At 38.2% G+C, this 18,613-nt stretch overlaps 1 protein-coding gene across 3 annotated transcripts; it reads right to left on the reverse strand.

The window, feature by feature from the left end:
* Window positions 1–312: 312 nt before the first annotated feature.
* RB195_005591 (uncharacterized protein) lies at window positions 313–18,172 on the reverse strand (the record flags this gene model as incomplete). Of its 3 annotated transcripts, XM_064178190.1 has the most annotated exons (58): window positions 313–467; window positions 759–842; window positions 1,550–1,637; window positions 1,768–1,881; window positions 2,072–2,185; window positions 2,298–2,390; window positions 2,512–2,607; window positions 2,697–2,771; window positions 2,832–2,933; window positions 3,582–3,674; window positions 3,733–3,857; window positions 3,917–4,074; window positions 4,147–4,280; window positions 4,358–4,507; window positions 4,839–4,928; window positions 4,977–5,093; window positions 5,791–5,906; window positions 5,982–6,131; window positions 6,185–6,294; window positions 6,365–6,479; window positions 7,014–7,104; window positions 7,170–7,286; window positions 7,345–7,488; window positions 7,546–7,626; window positions 8,167–8,277; window positions 8,351–8,518; window positions 8,576–8,690; window positions 8,754–8,816; window positions 8,876–9,000; window positions 9,091–9,264; window positions 10,064–10,154; window positions 10,207–10,320; window positions 10,375–10,460; window positions 10,543–10,620; window positions 10,699–10,814; window positions 10,881–11,000; window positions 11,247–11,330; window positions 11,476–11,566; window positions 11,650–11,751; window positions 11,830–11,896; window positions 12,242–12,360; window positions 12,414–12,497; window positions 12,707–12,839; window positions 12,990–13,084; window positions 13,141–13,223; window positions 13,337–13,480; window positions 14,279–14,379; window positions 14,483–14,631; window positions 15,140–15,281; window positions 15,381–15,517; window positions 16,112–16,399; window positions 16,508–16,622; window positions 16,901–17,007; window positions 17,124–17,207; window positions 17,377–17,470; window positions 17,537–17,678; window positions 17,772–17,925; window positions 18,107–18,172. In XM_064178190.1, 58 exons carry the CDS (start codon window positions 18,170–18,172, stop codon window positions 313–315), a joined length of 6,654 nt encoding a protein of 2,217 aa, XP_064035263.1. The 3 variants fall into 3 exon arrangements, with proteins under 3 accessions (XP_064035263.1, XP_064035264.1, XP_064035265.1); XM_064178188.1 differs by lacking the exons at window positions 14,279–14,379; window positions 14,483–14,631; window positions 15,140–15,281; ... (7 more) ...; window positions 17,772–17,925; window positions 18,107–18,172 and having other exon boundaries at window positions 13,337–13,478; XM_064178189.1 differs by lacking the exons at window positions 313–467; window positions 759–842; window positions 1,550–1,637; ... (41 more) ...; window positions 13,141–13,223; window positions 13,337–13,480 and having other exon boundaries at window positions 14,265–14,379.
* Between the last annotated feature and the right edge of the window lie 441 nt (window positions 18,173–18,613).

Consider the following 18,613-nt stretch of genomic DNA (forward strand, 5'->3'; position numbering starts at 1 on the left):
GTTAACAAAGAATAAATGAATTTTTGAAAGTATTCCAATCATTTTACATAGTACACAAACACAACCCATTACATCCGAGTTCTACACAAGTGCCAATTTCGGTGTGTTGAGAGAAAATTATAAACTAAAATACAACGAAAGATCCGTAAATGAACTCCTTGCCTCTCACACCGAGGTCACGCGATGAGCAAGTGTAAGGCAGAGGTAGAAAATGAAAGAATATGAGGCAGAGGGTGAGAACGACGTGCCACAGACGGTTATCACCATCAAGCTCATGAGTACTCAAAAATGGCAGTGGAGGTCGAGACATCTTTAGAATGAGTCCAAGAGATTGTCCGCTGTGTCACCTCTTTTGATCGCTTCAACACGCTCTTCGTCGTCCGAGTCCGACAGGGCTAGATCATTGTTCAACTGACCAGAAGAGTGCATGCGAGACTGCAGCAATTCACTTGTCCATGCGGACTCATCTAAAGTTGGTAAATAGGTTTTAAAAAAACAAAAGAGACCTTGTCATCTTCAGTTACTTTTTTCTTTCTAAATTAGATTCATAATATGAGTAATGGATCAGAAACTTAGCCGTTTATCCAAAAATAGGTTATTTTATTCAGAAATTTTACCACTGCTAATCTTATTCCTCAATCAAACTTCACTTTTCGACCTCTTTTCGCTTACCTTCTTCCTAGTTGGATCAGTTAACTCTGGTGATCAATTCTAATTCTAGTAAATAGTAAATAGTTCTAATAAATAGTAGCACTGACCCATCTCTTCATCCTCCATTTCATTTCCACTGAGTGCGAGATCATCAACCAGAACGCCACTTTCCTCGACGTCTGACATTTCTTCTGGGAAGAAAAGATAGTCACTATTTACGGTTATTGAAAGCAAAGAAATGCGACGGGACAAAACAAACAAAATTGTACTAAATATAAAAAAATCTTTCAGAAAATTTGATTATTTATTTTATATTTCTTATAATTTTATTTACTTAATTTTTTTTTAATTCTTCAAAAAAGGTGTGAGTTGACGGTAAAGTAGGATCACCACGAACATTATCATCTTTAGAGGCAAAATCGTCCTCATAGAATTCCCTTGTAAAACAAAACTAGCTACAAAACTGCTGAGCTTCAACAGAACACAGAACGCAATTCTAAAGCATCTCGTCGACATTGAAAGGCTCATTTTGATGAATATTCCTGATCGCGATGCAGCATACAGTTGGGTCAAATCGGCCTGAAGGTTGGTGCATTTGCGGCTGCAATCGAGGTAAAACCCTCGCCAATTTTAGCCGAACTGAAGAGATGAGTAAAGGTCCCACCAGTACTTCCACCGTAATTTATGTAATTTTTTACGCAATTGCACGCGCATTAGCTCATTTGACTCGGCAGTATAAGCGAGAACTTAAACGATTAATTTACTAAAGTGAAAACAAAATGAAGCAAAATGAAGGCTATTTCAAAAAAAAGAAGAAAAAGGAAAAACAGAATGAGGAATATAAGATGGATGTAAAGAATAGATAGTAGCTGTGAAAATGTATTTAAAAACCGCTTACCATCATTAGCCATTGCATCCTCGATCTCAGGTTCCACCTCACCAATATTAAGATCAAACCCGTTTATATTCGCTTCTAACTCGGACAGCTAAAATCAATCAAAGTAATTAATTGAAAGAGTCGTATTCAGCAATTGTGAACATCAAACGAAAAGCACGTTATATAGGAGAAAAATCTTCGGAAACACACGAAAATTTAGCAGAAAGATTATTACTCACCTGAACTGAATTCTCGGCTATCATTTTATCAGCAAGCGCAACTATCTCTGTAGCTTTTGCAGTATATGATGACTTCTCTGCGGGACCGTTGTACATTTCCGAGTTGATCATTATCTAAAGAAGGACGCGCTCATATAACACATCCCGGTTTACTAGGTATATCACGAAAAAAAAGTATCTCAGATTAAGACTGTGGTACTAAAACTGCTTAGAAAATCACACTATTAGTCTTTGTAACTAACTCACTGAATCTAATTATGATTCCCAAATGCATCTCTAAGAACGGATATGCAGTGCAGCGAACCTGATGAATGTCGTTCCTAAATTCTTCTACGGTGACATAACGATGCGCCTTAACGTTCGCTTCTATAGTACCCAGATCCATTGGCTTAGTGATCTTCTGGTAATAAAATGGAACCTGAACATTGATTTCAATCAGAACTCTGCTTCCTTAGTGCAATGAATTATTTATTTTTTAAACGGCGAAAAAACCCTCCATCATTTATCATAGAAGGGTTCCAAGAGGTCACCTTTTTCGCATCCACCCTTGTATGGAACGGAACCGATTTTGGGATGTTTTTGCATGCTTGTACGATCTTCTCAAGTACAAAACCGAATCCAACCTGAGAATACAGTACGTTACAAAATGCTGTTATGAAACTTAAATAGCTCGAAAAAATGTAAACAAAATGTCAAAAAAATTGAAAAGAACGGGCTCGTAATTCACGACCTAGAACAACTAACCCTGTCATTATCATCAAGAAGCGGATTGATAGCCTTCTCAAGCTTCATCAATTGTTGCTCCTTTTCAACTAAGCGCTTCGACGCCAACTCGAACATCTAGAAAAAAAGCTACTAAAGATTTCTTCAAAAAACCCCTCATACGCAACTGGCAACAATCCAAAATATTAATTCAAACCATTGCATACCTTTTTCGCAGCATCCGTAATGACGTGGTTATCTCCATTGTACAATCGTGAATTGTCGAGCATTCTTTTAACATCCTGAAATCAAAGTGATAAGTCTCGGAAAAAAATCGCTCCTGTAGGTTGTATAGGGATTACCAATAAGAACTCCTGTCGTAGTTCATACTTATTATCGGCAATTTTACACTTGATTTTTTGCAAATCCATTGGGTTCTTGATGATGTCGTAGTAATCCTTGACCTAAACTCAAGATGCAATCCAAACGGAGTTCATTGCAAGCAAAGCGACTATCCGTTTCGTTTTAAATAAGTGGCTGCTTCAAAATTAAGTTATATAATCGAGCTAAAACGACCTAAACCTCGATGCAGTTGCGTAAGAGGCGCGCAGAACAGTTGAGAACGAGGTGGACCAACGCTAGCAGCACTCATTACTGTAGTCCCAGTGAAACTAGTGATGGTCGCACCTTGTTGGTTATTCAACAGTACTGTACTTTATCCACTTAGTTCCTAATAAGACCCGTGTTCCAGATATACCACGAAAACAGAATTTAAAAGATGTAAAATAGGATACAAACAAAGTGGGTGGCACATGTCGCAGCATTACGGACAAATAATATATTCACCCACTTTCGCAATCAATGACTAAAAGAGAATAAATGTTAATATCTATTAATGTATTTTAAAACTATAAATGAAACAAATATTTTGGTGCCTGGCTATCAGCTTCTTGCAAGCTTTCTACAATTGATTCTTTTAAAGGAAGTACCGAATCAAAACTTTGGAAACTCTGGAAGAATTTATTAACAGTGAGAAAGAATAGCTGTGTGACCAAACTACAGAGGAGGCTGTTGGATTGCACGTAAAATGTCTTACTAAACACTGAAAATACCTTTTTAGCATTAACAGCAAACATCAAATGTTCAGATCCAGGAATAGTTTTCAGCTCATTCACGATTTCAGTTAACAATGTACCCATGGTGACCTGAAAGAAGTCGGCTCCAATACGTAATGTCAGCGATCTTCCAGAGATGATTAATAACCTTAGGATCCGCACGAATTCGTTGCACACTTTTATGAGGTCCTTGCAAGTAATCTTCTTCAGGTAAGGTGGAAATACGTCGCTTAGCTGACGCCACTCCAGCACCAGCGTTGAGCCTTGGGCGAGCTGAGGCAGAGGGACTCTCAGCTAAGTGCATTTATCTAAAAGTATTTTCTGATGCTAACCTGGTGTAACCGACGACTGTTCGTAGTCGCTATCAAATTCTCCATCGCGCTCCTGCTTAACCAACATGGGAGGTGATGCTCCACCAGCATCAGAGGAACATATCGAATCATCACCTCGTTTCCTCGTTTCATCGGCCAGATGTCGGGGAATCGAGGCTCTTAACCCGCATTACACATTTACATATAACAGGTCGAAACATAGCAATATATGTAGCATAACTGGAACTTACTTGAGCTTTTTCTTCTTGCCAGATTGCTCGTGACTGTTGATAACCTTCCTACTTATCTTCACCTTAGTTCCTTCAACAGCAACAAGTTCACCTGTTAAGGATGCTGCCTCCTCGTCACCATCCGAAGTGCCAGACTGTATTGATATATTGATTATTTGTTCAGTCCTAACCAAGGTAAGTACGCGTATGTTCGAAAAAGAAATAGACACACCCCTGCGTCTTTCACAGGCGTTTTGGAAGGATCCTTGCCGTACAATGGACAGTTCTTGTTCGTTTTCATATGACCAGTACCATGACAAGCCGAGCAGCGCATTTTTTGCAGATTCGGTTTGATAGGAATAGGTTTCTTCTCCACAACTCGCTGAAAAGCTATTTCAGGCTGTCAAATATTGAAGATGTACAGCATGCCTTACTTGAGGCTACAAAGCGGATAGATTGAAGAGCACTAAGCTTCACTGAAACTGAGGCTTACGAATGACTCTCGCCTCCAACATCAAACATCACTTGCTTATCGTTATCGTATGAGATAACGATTACTTACCACAATGCTTATCAAAGTATTCCTCGAAAACTTTGCTTCGTAACAAGTAAGGATAAGTTTTGCGAAATGAGAAAAATAAATTTTGGTAAAAATCAAACTATCTAACCATAACGAAAACGAAAATCTGTATAGTGAAGCAGAAAAAAAACACCTGCTGTGGGTGACCAGTCTTTCCCTTCTCCTCGTTCCTTCGTATCCGCCGCAGCTGATCTTGCAAACGTCGCTTTTGCTTTCTTCGTTCCTGGAACATTTGGCTTGCAAACATATCATTCGCAGAGTTTTTTCATACCTCTTTAAATTGTTCATCCATCTGAGCGTACACCTCGATAAAGTTCTCATCTTTTGTCATTCGTATCCTCGTGTACGCTTCAATAAGTTGCGGTCTTGTTACGACTTCAACACGCGTCTGAAAGAAAGAAATCTTATCCACAGACAGTCCGACTACATGACCTTTAACGTTTACTGCAAGGGGGTCTACTTCTTAAAAAGTCCACAATATGTCCACTATCGAAAATTTGTGCGATTTCTTTCCTAAAACGTCGGGAAGGTCGCAAGACGCTTGCACGACAAGGTCTAACAACGATGCTTTGCACATCGTCATTTTGACTTCGCCCCTACGTGTGTCCATAAATCCTTACTTAACAAAAGCCCTAATCTCAGACGAAATCGACAGTGAGAAAATGGAAAGTTTTCGGAAAAGGAGAGATTATAAGGAGAGATTATTCGTCCTGTGTTCAGCAGTGTTACGGGAAGGACAGTCCGGCAGCAAGGTAATGCAACGTCCGATCTGCAAGGGGTCGTAGTGCATACGCTCCTTTGTGTGAGCTTATCCCCTAGTTTTAGACAGTTTGTGTCTGCTATACCTCCAGTGAACTTGGTTAGTAGGACTATTCATTGTCTGTGTATAGTAGTGGGTACATATTGCAGGCAATAAAGTGAGCATGCTTAGTAACGTGTTAGTGTTGCGTATCTGTAGTAGACGAGGTGTCATGAATAACTGCTTGGCACATTATTTATCCACGCATGTGGTACTTGCACCATCAATCGATAATGAAGCCAGTCAGCGGCTAAGACAAAAAGCGCAACTTACAACAGCTGCTTACCGATTCCGTTCCATCCGGATTCTTCATAGTCCGATAGATCTTCAATTTTTGGTTCGCCGTTATACCGGATATCTTAGAAGCAGAAGCAGCGAGATCCTCTCCAATCTTGGACACATCTACAGCAGAAATGTCAATGTGAGATGAATAGAAACAGTATGCGTACACTATAGAAAATAAGAAAAACATCATACTCTTCTTCTCCTCAGCTGTCGCTTCTTTCTTGTCTTTTTCAGTTTTCATCGGGGCATCTCCATGAACCATTCTTTTCAGATCTTGTCGTTCCTTCTCCTCGTTCTCAAATTCCATTCGAGCCCGTTCCGACATAGAAATGTGTTTTTTCCCTATAAATTCAAATGCTATATTGATGTGGCTACCGACAAACGCAGATCACCACCTTTGTTTGCTTGTAGCATGGTTTCAAGCCTAGTTGCAAGTTCTTCATTGTCAGAATCTTCACCAGAACTGCCTTCGTCAGTAGAAAGCGCCTCAGGATTCGCTAGCGTTCTGAAAATCCAGGGAACTCGCAGAGATCATACTAATGCAAGGATAACAAGGCTAGATAATTACTACGGACTGGTTTTGGAGATCAAATATGTGTTGGCAGTGCTTCTTGTACTTCTCCTGCATATCGGCGAAATTGAAACGGATGTTTCCTCGGGCAAAACGAGCCATACCAGATACATTCCCGTCTGAATGAAACTGAATGACAATTTCCTATTGAAATATTCAGAAATTTAGTAACTCAGCCGACAGCGATACTTTCGATTAATTCAACCACATATTTACCTGCCACAGGGCCTGTCTGTCTTCTGCCTTGCCCAAATCGTGAGCTCTACGTTATCTAATCTGGGTGGGGTAGAGAATGGAGGGGCCAAAAAAATAAAAAAAAAAAAAAAAATTTTTTCCCCCCCAAAAAACCCCCCCCAAAAAAATAAAAAACAAAAAAAAAAATTTTATAAAAAAAAAAAAAAAAAAAAAAAATATAACAAATTATTTCTACATTAATCTAGGAGTGATCTGACGAACAAATAAGAAACACTAGATTTCTCAAACGTCAGACTCCATTTCAATAGATCGAACTGTTGAAAGCAGTAAAATTTATAAGGACAATGAATTCGCAAATAAATTTAAAAATTAAGTGAGATGAAAAAAGTGATAATTATAAGGAAGAAATCATAAATAGCAACCTTTAGAAAGAGAAACAAGGTGACTAAAAAACTCACGGTCCCCAGACGAGTCAGCTTTTGCTTTAGCCGCCTGTGTGGACAAAGTTCGGATCACGTCGATGATTTCCCAGCGAGAAAGAGCATTTATCTACAACAACAGAACACTACTCTACAAGACCAGCTCACAGGAGAATGTAATTTGTTATTGCTAACCTCTTCCTCCCTCACTCCATAATCTCTACATATTTCTTTGGCCTCCTTAAGCGGCAATTTCCTGAGATCAGCATTTGTACCCGTTACAAGACGTTTTGGCATTGCTGGCGTATCATCCTTTAAATAAAAAAATGTGGAATCACAAAATATAAGCGAGAAAAAAACGCTTGCAAACCTTTTGAGGCTTTTGTGAGACCCGTACATAACTGAAACCTTGACCACAACCAGTGGGGTCAGCAATTCCCGTTTGATCCAAAAGACATTTTCCTCGCATTGATGAAAGGAAAGCACGTGTAGTATTCCATGGAGCACATTTGATCTACAATAGAAACACTACAATTTCTTCACTCTGCAAGGTTTAAAAAACAAATCGAACTTCATCCTCGATCGTCACTTGATCATCGGAATCGTCTTCGTTCTCCGGTGTGAAGAAGTACTTTTCACCATAACCCGCATCCTAGCAGTGAGAGTGGTTGATTAAAAGAGAAGCGAAAATTCTAAGAAAAAAAAGGAAAGGCGAAAAGATATCTAGAAAATCCTACGTATAATTTATTTCCACTCAATGAAAAATAATAGACTGGCAATTTTGTTGGATTGTTGACGAATTAAGTTCAAATAGGACATATAACTACGCCCAAATTAGACACAAAGCGGACCAAAATCTTTCGCAGAAAAAAATTACGGAGATTGTCCTCACCTCGTTCAATCTAGACAAACTATGAGTGTTTTTTTTTTCAATTTTCTTACAATTTTCTTCTTTCTGATTTGCTCTACACGAAATGCTTTAGATGGAATGTCGAAGAAGAACTAGTTCCAGAAAATGGAATTAAAAAAAAGAAAGGAGACTTCAGAAGAAGACTGGAAAAACCTCAAAAAAAAAAAATGATCTGTGGCCTTTTTCACGGTGAACAAACCATTGGAGTATTGTAGACAAACTTACGAATAAGGTCAAAAAGTGTTTAACAAACACAAACAGAAACTTGATCAACGAACTTACTTTCAACCTTTGCTCTGCAGCAAGCATACTGTACTGAGCGCAACACATCTCAGGTGTTACCATAGCTAGAACTTCTTCCTTGCTCGGAAGTCGAAATTCTGGACGCAACACCTGTGAAAATTGTGGATTCGAATGATTACAAATAAAAATCTCGAAAATGTGTGATTATATGGCAGTAGTATACCCAGTAGTTCTGATCTGGTCCTGTCCCGAGCCGCTTAAAGTCCGAGCATTGTTTTAAACGTTTTCGCACGCTACTTTCAGCGTAGTGGGGAAATGCTGCTTTGATGTCGTCCATTTTTAACCTACGAGGCCGATGCTCACTAGCCCAGAACAATCTATATATGAACGCCTAAAAATGGGCTTCTTAACTTGAGACGTTCGCCGATAGTGGCTTAAACGACCTTACCAGAAGAAAATCCCTGACGAATATGGTCGCTCTTTTAGAGTTCGGGCTGGGGACCTCGTAGAGAGGACATTCCTGACCAACAAGAAACAAAGGTGGACATGGCCGGATAAACCATCTGAAAGCCAAAAATGACATAACTGAGGGAAATAGAGAAAAAGAACGATTGAAACAAGCGTACCCGTTCCGATTTCGGATCAACAGGTAATCATTATGTTGAGGTGAATGTCGATAAATAGGAGCTCTAAATGGGAAATTTAGACCTACTTTTACTAATACTAATGCTGCGGTATCAGAACCAACCTGAACAAGTTGTTCTCAACCGATTGCATTGCTTGACCCGGTTGTAATTGTCCGAGGAATGGCACGGTATGTAGGTAAGCCATGTCACCGTACTCAAAATCAGGATCAGCATCTTTTCCTGGCTTCTTAAGAAGGTTTAATGGATAAGCACTAATTCAGATTTTCTACTGACCGCCTACATCATCCAAATAACAAATAATAACTTTTTATCCAACCTTCTTGTAAAAGTTCTTGATCTTTGAAGCCATCCCTGGTTGGCACAACAATGGTGGATGTTCTTCGGAGTACTCCAATAGCACCAAATCTCCATCTCTACCACTTAGATCAGCTACGTCACGCATAAAGAAGATGTCACCACCGCCTTCCGCGCATCGTTGTTTCTCTCGTTGCTGAACGATTCCCTTTTATGGTTATGACAACAATGAATTGAACTCTAATCCAGCAATGCTCTATAAATTGAATTGTATAGTTGGTGAAACTGAAGCTCAATGCAGTTGCGTGTGGCAGCACCGCAAATGCACTGAATTTAGGACCTTTCGGCTTGACTATATATCGTCAAAGAAATATATCTCACGAAACTTCCTCAAATATAGGTATTTTATTCAGCTCGAATGCTTCCTTTTACAAAGAGTACTAGTTCCGCATCAGGTTTTCACAGAGGATTACTCCTAATCAGTCATTTGCAAGGTCAGAACCTGTTTTCTTTCAATTGAGGTATGTAGGACTACGAATATGCACCTATTTTCAAATAGTTCGAGGCAGGGCAATTCAGAACGAGATTTGGATAAATTATTAATATTTTAAGATCTTCAGGATCCTAAAACTACGGGATTTCTAAACAAATAATCGTTATATGCAGGGTTGTCAAGACAAAGTCTCGGAGTTACAGTGAACAAATAAGTAAGGAAATTAAAATAACTCTCTGACAGAAAAAGTATAAAGCTATTCTAAAGCTAAACAAATAAAACGTGAGACAGGAAAACTTGGATAAGATCTAGACGGTTGCAACTGGAGGACCTTTTAAACATATCAAGGTGTAGATTTAAGAGTGCCGAATCGCATAGCACTTGGATTTTAAAAAAAAAATCACAAAGAACAAATATATACCGAACAAAAGGGAAAGAACAATTAGAAAACAAGCCAGAAATAGAAAATCCTCGTGAAAAATTGAATTCTCGTGAAACCAACCTCTTCTTTCAACTTGATATATTTTGTGAGTTTCTTTATGTCTACCCATCTGCCATTAAACTGACGAATAACTCGCTTTGAAAGAGGTTGCCTGCAAACTGCTTGCTTCGAAACATTGCGAAACGAACATAGTCCAATATTACCTGTGGAAATGCCGCAATTTCGAAGGAAGAAGAAATGTGGGGAAGAATGTTCGGTGGATATTTTGAGCAGGAATTGAGTGTTGTATCAGCATACTATTACCAGCAGGCCCAGATCTGCAGGATGAAAAAAGAATATTTGAATGGAATCGAAGAAATTTCGCTACATACTTGTTAATCGCTTTCGGTAAGTAGTAGTCATCGTTGCTGAGATTGAATGGGTCTTTGTCTGTCATTTGAGCCACAGAGGTTTCCATCTAATATCAAACACGAATGAAGAGAGAACTTGTATTAAAATACAAATCTAAACACAAAGCAATGTTTTTTTTTTCGGCGTACCTGTTCCTCTTCCTCCTGTTTTTGTCTCTGCTGCACCTGGCCAAGAATCATCTTCGACTTCTTGGTGAATTGATGTTCCTGAAGGTTTCCTACTGTCTGACTTTGAACTACAATTTATTTGACAGAATCAAAAAAGAAATAACGTTTATGGAAAACCTTTCGATCAAATGGCTTATTCGTGGGTGCATCCATAGGATCATCTGATCGTCGATCATCAGGCATCCCATATATCAATGGATCGTCCAGGTAATCCAATGACAACACTTTTGGCTCTACAAAAACAGTGCTAGTCCGAAAAAAAAGCGAAATATGAACCTATAGAGGGGTAGAAAGGTTACCAGTAATTCTGTCCACGTGTTTTGGATCGAGTATTACATCATCTTCCCATCGATGCTCATGTTGGCTCACAAAATCGTGAGGGAAGAGCGAATGAGAGGCGCTCGGCTCAGTGATGATATCTTAGAAACAAAATCCAAATAAATCATTGGGATTCGTCCCAAAAAGGACAAAAACAGAGACAACTATTCATCGAAAGGAAACTTACAGCACCTAAGAAATAAAAAAAAAACCAAAGCGGATTTGGTAGGCTTTCTTGGAATGAAAGCATGCGTTTGATTAGAACTAGGAGCTTCAAAATAAGGAAAAGTCGCAACAAGAAAAGCAGAAAATTTCTATAAAACATATAAATCATTCAAAATACTTACCAGCGTGAGGCGCTAGGGTAATAGGTGAAGGCGTTATGCCTTTCTGAACTGGTTGAAACATTAAGTCGAAAGCATCGTTTTTAACTAAAAAGAAGCACGTTTCACCTTTTAGATGTTCACGTCAAAAAACGAATAAAGGAAAAAAAGAATACCGCTAAAAAGGAAAATAGAAGAAAACAAAAAAATCTTCGTAAGGTATCAGAAAGTACAAGAGTAAAGTAGGAAATACCTGCTAACATGTACTGCTCATACGTCCGTGTATACTGTGTCGGTACCCAACCACAAGCTGGTTCAACACCGTATTTTAATTCGTCCAAAACCTATAAAATGGTTTGAATTTTCGTAGAATGGGTGACTACGCTAAGTAAGTCATAAAGTGTAAACGCAGAAAATGGAAACTTACCTCTTCTCGAAAATCATCACTCTCTATCATTATTTCCTCTTCCCATTCGATTAGTTCCGCTGGCAATAATTTCTGCGCTTGTTGGCGTTCACTTACAGATTCCTGAGCAACTTCGCCTAATTACCATAGAAAGGAGAACCCAGACCTTGGGGGTCACAGAAAAGAGGATGAAATCGAGACCTTTTTCCTCTTAACCAGTCCGTAATCGTAGGTGGACGCCGTTGATGGAACTCCGGCACGATCGTACCTTAAATCGCAGTTCACATTCAAAGACTAAACGCTTAGATACTGTATAATTGTTTACAAAGTAATTTGAAAGAACTGTGTAATAGTTTTATACAGAAAGTAATTTGGGGAAAAGCTTAAGAAGAGAACAAGATAGAAATGTATGAGCGCTAATGAACTAATTACTCCTGATTACCATTCACTCATGATTCTTTCCTAGCTATTAAAAGGTTATTACTCCACACGACTGCAAACAATTAAAAACGGAATGAAAACAAATGATCTTTTAAAGGAAAGCACTAAAAAACAACTTTGATGAAAAGAAGAACTGAAAGATGAAATCTGAATAATATATAAACATACTTACCATATTTTAGCTGGCCCTACTCGCCAAGGAGCCATCGTATCTTCTGACTGTACATCTCCAGCACGCGATGTTCCAGCTTGAGACGGGTTCGCTTTGGTTTTAGACGAAAGCATCAATGCCTGAATGGTACAACGTAATATTCGTTATAATTTCTGAAAATACGCAAGTGTACCTCTTCATCTGGAACCAACATTTCAACCGGAGGGTCTGGAGCAAATGTTAGCGCTAGTTTCTTCTTTTCAGATTTAACAGGTTTCTGGAAAAACAAATTCCGTAAAATGAACTTCAGTGAAAAAGGAGATAAGAAAGTACTGCTGATAAAGTTGAAAGAAAACAAAAAAAGCAAATTAGTAACAGGAAAAGGCAAAAATAAATAACAAATAAACAACCAGCATTAACAGTCAACCATGAAGATTTAATACTGGCTAAAAACCGCCGAACAGATAAAGAATTTATGAAACGAACCTCTGCATTGACTTTTTTGTGGAACGTTTTTGACGGCCACCATATCTCTGCCTTTGATGAAGACTTGATACTTGCAGCGAATATTCGCGAAAATCGAACTACGGCATTGTGTTCATAATCAGCGAAAAACCGTCTGAAAATGGGACACCGGTGGAAAAAAGAGAAAAACAGCGAAATCCTTTGAAAACAGAGGAAGGTTGACTATTTATTACTGCACAAAAGCTTAAAATAAATTTTTTGAATATCTCAAAGCAATGTTATCAAAAATACATCGAATCTCTACCTCGGATCTATATTATCCAGCTGCGGATTCAATATTGATGCAAGTGGAGCGTCATCTCGCCTCGAAGGTGGGACAAAGGGTGTTTTAGGACTATTCTAGAAATGGAAACGGATGACTAAATTGATGAAAAGAAAAGGATTTTATATCTTACCGTTTTGCTCACTTCCTCATAATCATCTGGATTAAAACAGTCTTCTTCTCTAATGAATTCTTCTTGACTAGTGCAAGGATAAGCTGCAATCAACAAATTAATACCATAGAATATTTTCAGCACCTGAACTCAACCCTAAAATCTGAAGATGTGAGTTTGTGAGACAACAGAAAAGAACTTGACGAAAGAAACCTACGCTCGTTTCGCGCACAAGGATGGTTTCGATAGAAATCGCTCACTCCTTCATCCGGATCCCAATCTTCATCTTCCATTTGCTCCTCTTTGACCGCTGTACTTGTACCCGCATGACCATTTAGTAGTGTTCCATCAAATTCCATTCCTAGGAATGATAAGAACATAGCTCCACAACATACAATTGTGAGAATTCATTGAAACCTTTCTGCGTTTACTGGGCGCCGCATAATCTGCAGCACTAATGCCGGAGATGCAAACATAATAAAAATCAACAAATCTACAGCATTTTCTGCAAGGTCAGAGGGAAACTTCGTCCGCAAATTCACAAATACATTCTAGTCACTATTACAATTCAAAGATAATAGATTTTGTACTCACATCCTCACAAATCAGGTAGCAGCTGCTTGATGTGAACGATTAGTAATTCATGAGAATATTTTGTATCAATGTTTATTCAGCAAATATGTTGAGCACTGATACATATGATATACACGGAACTGTTATGAAAGTGTTTCTTATGTAAGGCAAGAGTTATTGAAAGTAGAGATGAAAAAAGCTGCATATGATAGTTGTTGACCAAGTCAGTAAAACCATACCATTAAAAAATATGAACGTTATACGCCGCAGTGAATAAGTGACGATCATTTTCGATGATGTTATTGTAGGCGAAACCCTGTCTCAGGAAATAAACCACAAATAATAATTAATAATATTATCCACAAAACTAGTGGAAGAAATCAATTCTACGTATGGGTCAATAAAATGCAATTGCTGACAGACTCGATCATCTCAGATCATGTCAACAATGTAAACAACTATTTTTAAAAAAAGCTACAAGAGAACAAAAATAAAAGAAAATCCATGTTTGGATAGAAAATACTGGAAAATCTAGTACAGTGCGACAAAATCGTCGAAAAAAGTCTGCAAACTCAAATCCCTACACTGTGATGGGTTTCAGGACTGGATTGTAGTGCACTAACATCGGTGGATATATCCTGGAGGTAATCGAATTCTGCCAAAGCACAACGCTCCATTTTACCAAACCTAAAAAAATCATATTCTGAAGAGAACTTGGAAAATGTAAAGTTGAAGGAAACATTGATGAATCAAACTAGAATAGTGAATGAAGGATGAGAAAGCACTGTACCTCTTATAATGTCTCGGCTGAACGGTCACCCGGGGTGGCTGAAATCTTACCACTTCTCCTCTCTTTTTCAGCTGTTTCTCGATTATGCGATAAGTTTCATCCTCAGAAGAACTCACTGAGCCATCGTCGTCCATTTTCTCGTTGTAACCCTGAAACAGCTAAACTGAACCAGTGCTAAGCACAGTAACCAAAGTAAGAAATTCTAAATAGTCAACTTGGATTGCTTCCTCGTTAAATCATGTTAGCACAAAATCCTTCTTTAATATTAAATTGCGTCTAAGCAAACTAGTAACATAAAAAGTAAACTGTTACAGCAGATAAATATTTCAAAAATGAAAGCTAATAGGTTCCTTAAAGTAAACAGTACCCAACATGAATACTAATGGCAGAAATACAAACAATTTCACCAAAGGTATTATACGCCCGGTGAATTTGTAGATTTTCTCAGAATTTGGGTTGAGAACAAAAAAAAAACCAAAAATACTGGTGAACAATCCAAAAAAAAAAACAAGAAAAGCATCAAAATGTAGGAAACGAAATTATATGGAAAGTGCGAAAAAGAAGAAAAAAAACGAACAAAGATTTGATGAAATGCTCCACTTGTCTAAATTCTTCGAGTACACGACACTTTTCTCTTGCACTGCAATCTTCACTCACCCTAACGTAGTAATCATAATCCTTGCGAATGCTATTCGAACGCGATCGCGGATCTTTCCTCATCTGTTGTTGTACCTTCCTCATTTCATCTTTTTCCTCTTCTTGCAGTACTAGTGAGCGAATATCCGTGTCAGAAAGAGACCTGAACGCTTTGGTTATTGAAGACAAATATAAAACTATGCTAACTAAACTAACTGTGTGAAAAAATCGGAAAGTATGTAAATTATGCAAGAAGTTTCACCGTTGAGGAACGAGTTCATTGTTGATAGTGAAGTCCGGCAGCGGAGCGTACGACGAAAGCGGCTCCACTGGACTGCCAGCAGCTCTGGGCCTTTCAGGAGGAGGAGTGTCGCATTCAGCAGTGCGAAACACTCGAACCTGACAAAACAACTATAAGCGTTTTTAATAATACCCGAACTGAGTGAGCAGAAGTACGAAAATATGAACTGAACCTAAGAAGTGGGCGGAATGTTTGCTTGAAACAATAAGATCTCTCAAAAAAAATGCAGACCGGAATAGAAAAGAGGAAAAACTGGTGTATTTTTCTGAACTCATCAGAGGTCTGACCAAAAGGACTGCTTATATAGCGCGATGTGTGATCTGCCTCATAGAAACCACGCTTTTACGCTGTTGAAAGTTTTTGGAAGCTAAAAGAAAACGAATGAAAAATGCCGAAAGAAAATTGATTTCTATCCCAACAACATGAAACAAGGTGAATCTTACAACTTATTTCCTTACTGTAGAGCCGTTCAGTGCTCTTAAATTACCACTCCAAAAAAGTTCCCATTCCTTGGAAAGTCTTTCTGATCAGTGCAAGAAGTTAGAAGCTGGTAAACAAAAGCGAATACTTTCAAGTAGAGAAATGAAAGAAAAATCGAGAAGACGAAAAAAATATTTCAAAAAAGGAGAAACGAGAAGAAAGGAAGATTGGTAATAATAACGGGGAGCAACTGCACTGAAATTACAACTAACTTCATCCTGCATGTCATCCTGATTGTCTAGTTTATGCGATGGCTCGGCAGTGCTTTCACGCGTTGAAGTATGCTCAGTTTGAGAGGACAATCCTTCGCTTATATTGTCTCCACGTACATCACCAAGGGAACACAACTGATCACCAACGCTGTCCGTTTGAGCCTCTGCTAACGAGCAGAGCGCTTCTCCAGCACCACTGTCGTAACCCATAGGTGGCAATCCACCACAGTATGGTATTAGAAAAGAGCTGTCATTCGAATGCTCTGTCAGCAAAGCTTTTAGCCGAGACTGCAAAATTCCAGAGTAATTAAGCTACAACAGGGGATCATAGTACAGTTAAGCACATATGGGGAAACTAAGAAATGTCCAAATATGGCCTATCTGATGGACACTCACTACTTCTTCCATTGCCTGTTGAAGCTTTTTAGTTTGTCTGGCATTAATCTTCCGCTCATCTTCAATAGCTTTTCGAGCTTGCTTATAATGCCACTTGAGAGTATCGTATTCGCGGCTAAAAGTGTAGAGCTACCAAGTTTTTAACAAATTCCCTCATTCTAACTTTTGAATTTAATTTAATGTTTTGATTTTAAACTATCAAAGAACACTGTCTAAAAACAACAGTCGAGGATGTTTGTTATCAACGTTATCTTCCATTCCTGTATGCAAATTGAAAGGAAACTCCAGAAGAAAAGGCGACTAAAGTACTGAAAAAGGTCAAAAAATTAGCTTTTTCTAGAGAAAAAAGTAAGCTCTAAACAAGAACTTGAAAAAAAGCTAACCAGTCGATACCTTTTCCTATCGATTTCATCCTGAAGTTCTTCTATTCGCTCTGACATGTCTCTTCTCGTACAGCGTATGAGCTCTTTCGCTCTTTTCAGTTTTGCCTCCAGTTGAAGCTGAACGAATGCAAAGATGAAGAAAAAAAGCAGAAAAAAAGAGAAAAAAGATTTTTAAAAAAACAAAAAGAGAAAATATTTCTGGGAAACATTTCCTTTTGTAGAATAAAACTTACAATCTGCATATTCGCGCCGTCATCGTCATCCGTAGAGTCATTAAGTGCACTACTGTAATACCGTTGATTTTGGGAACGTCTTGTCTAAATTAGCGAACCTGCTAATTTGCAGAAAATAGGAGAAGACAGTAATAGCAAAAAGTAAAATGTAATAGTAAAAACTTAGAACTGTGGTTCATAGAAGAGAAATAACGAGTGAGGATTTTACATGATTTAGGAAAATAAAGTCGATAAAACAACAAAGTAAGCATACTATATCCTTCTTGGTGTGAATGTCCGGAGGGCTGTCTCGGCTTGAATTAGCGCTTTCACTTGCGTATTCCAAAATAGTTTCATGATGATACAGCCTAAAATTAGGAGAAAAACATAGTGTTATTGGGACAGAAACAGGAAAAGAAGAGAAAAAGACTCACTCATTCCGTTTTCTGCCGACATTTTCGTATCTTAATGAGCTATTCATAGAGGAGTATCTATCATTAAATGGTTTTCCGCGGTGACTCATACTATTACGATAACCACGATCATCCATAGGAGCACCGGGACATGAACGAGGACCTGAAGAGAATTGCACATATATAATGAGGAAAATAGTTCTAGAAAAGAAACGAGGATGTTGATGACATCTAGAAAAATAACATAAAAACAAACCCCTGGTTGTTTTCGGAGCAGTAACAACGGAATATGGATTAGGAATGTGGATTTCTTTGGAGCGTCTCGCCTCACCAGTGTATACTCCAGCATCATTTCGATGTCTCACAAAATCGTTAGTCGCCGTTGAAGAATTATCCAGTGTACTACGATTCTGGAATTTGCAATGCAAACGCATAATTAGAAGCCAGGTGTTGTTGTAAAATTTAAAAAATGAAACATAAGGAAATAAATGCAAAATTCAAAAAGCGTTGAACGGTCTTAAAGCAAAAAAGATGCTTACAAAAGACACAAAAAAGAAAAACGAAAGAGGACAAAACGAGACAAAGACCTACCATATTGGGCAAATTCTCTTTGTTGGAGCCCTTTTTATTTTTAAACATCTTCATGAATGACGCCATGATGAAGTAGGCGATAAGCGATAAACGTGAAGTACAAAAATAGTATTATTCAATGGACCTTCCAAATGTGTGCTGCTTAAACCATAGTTGATCAAGTGCCCAATAAATGGTGCTGCAAAGAATCAATTTATTGAAAACGCATCAAAATTACCATATTATCGCAGTTTGTGAAATATAACCGAAGGAAGGCAAGTAGTGACCAGAAAATAACAGAATAATTGACTAAAATCCAACTGCAATGATATTAATTCAAAACCGACGAAAAATTAATGAAGAGGGCAGCTCTCGTGAATGATTGATCAACGAATTATTTTATAACAGAATATCGAAAAGGTCAAAATTAAAATCATCAAAATAAACGTCAAAAGGGAGGACAAAAATAACATTGTGGTGATATACAAGATACAAAATGAAAAGGAATGCAAGAATACATCCCACACC

This window comes from Necator americanus, chromosome I (genome assembly GCF_031761385.1).
Source record: "Necator americanus strain Aroian chromosome I, whole genome shotgun sequence".
NCBI lineage: Eukaryota > Metazoa > Nematoda > Chromadorea > Rhabditida > Ancylostomatidae > Necator > Necator americanus.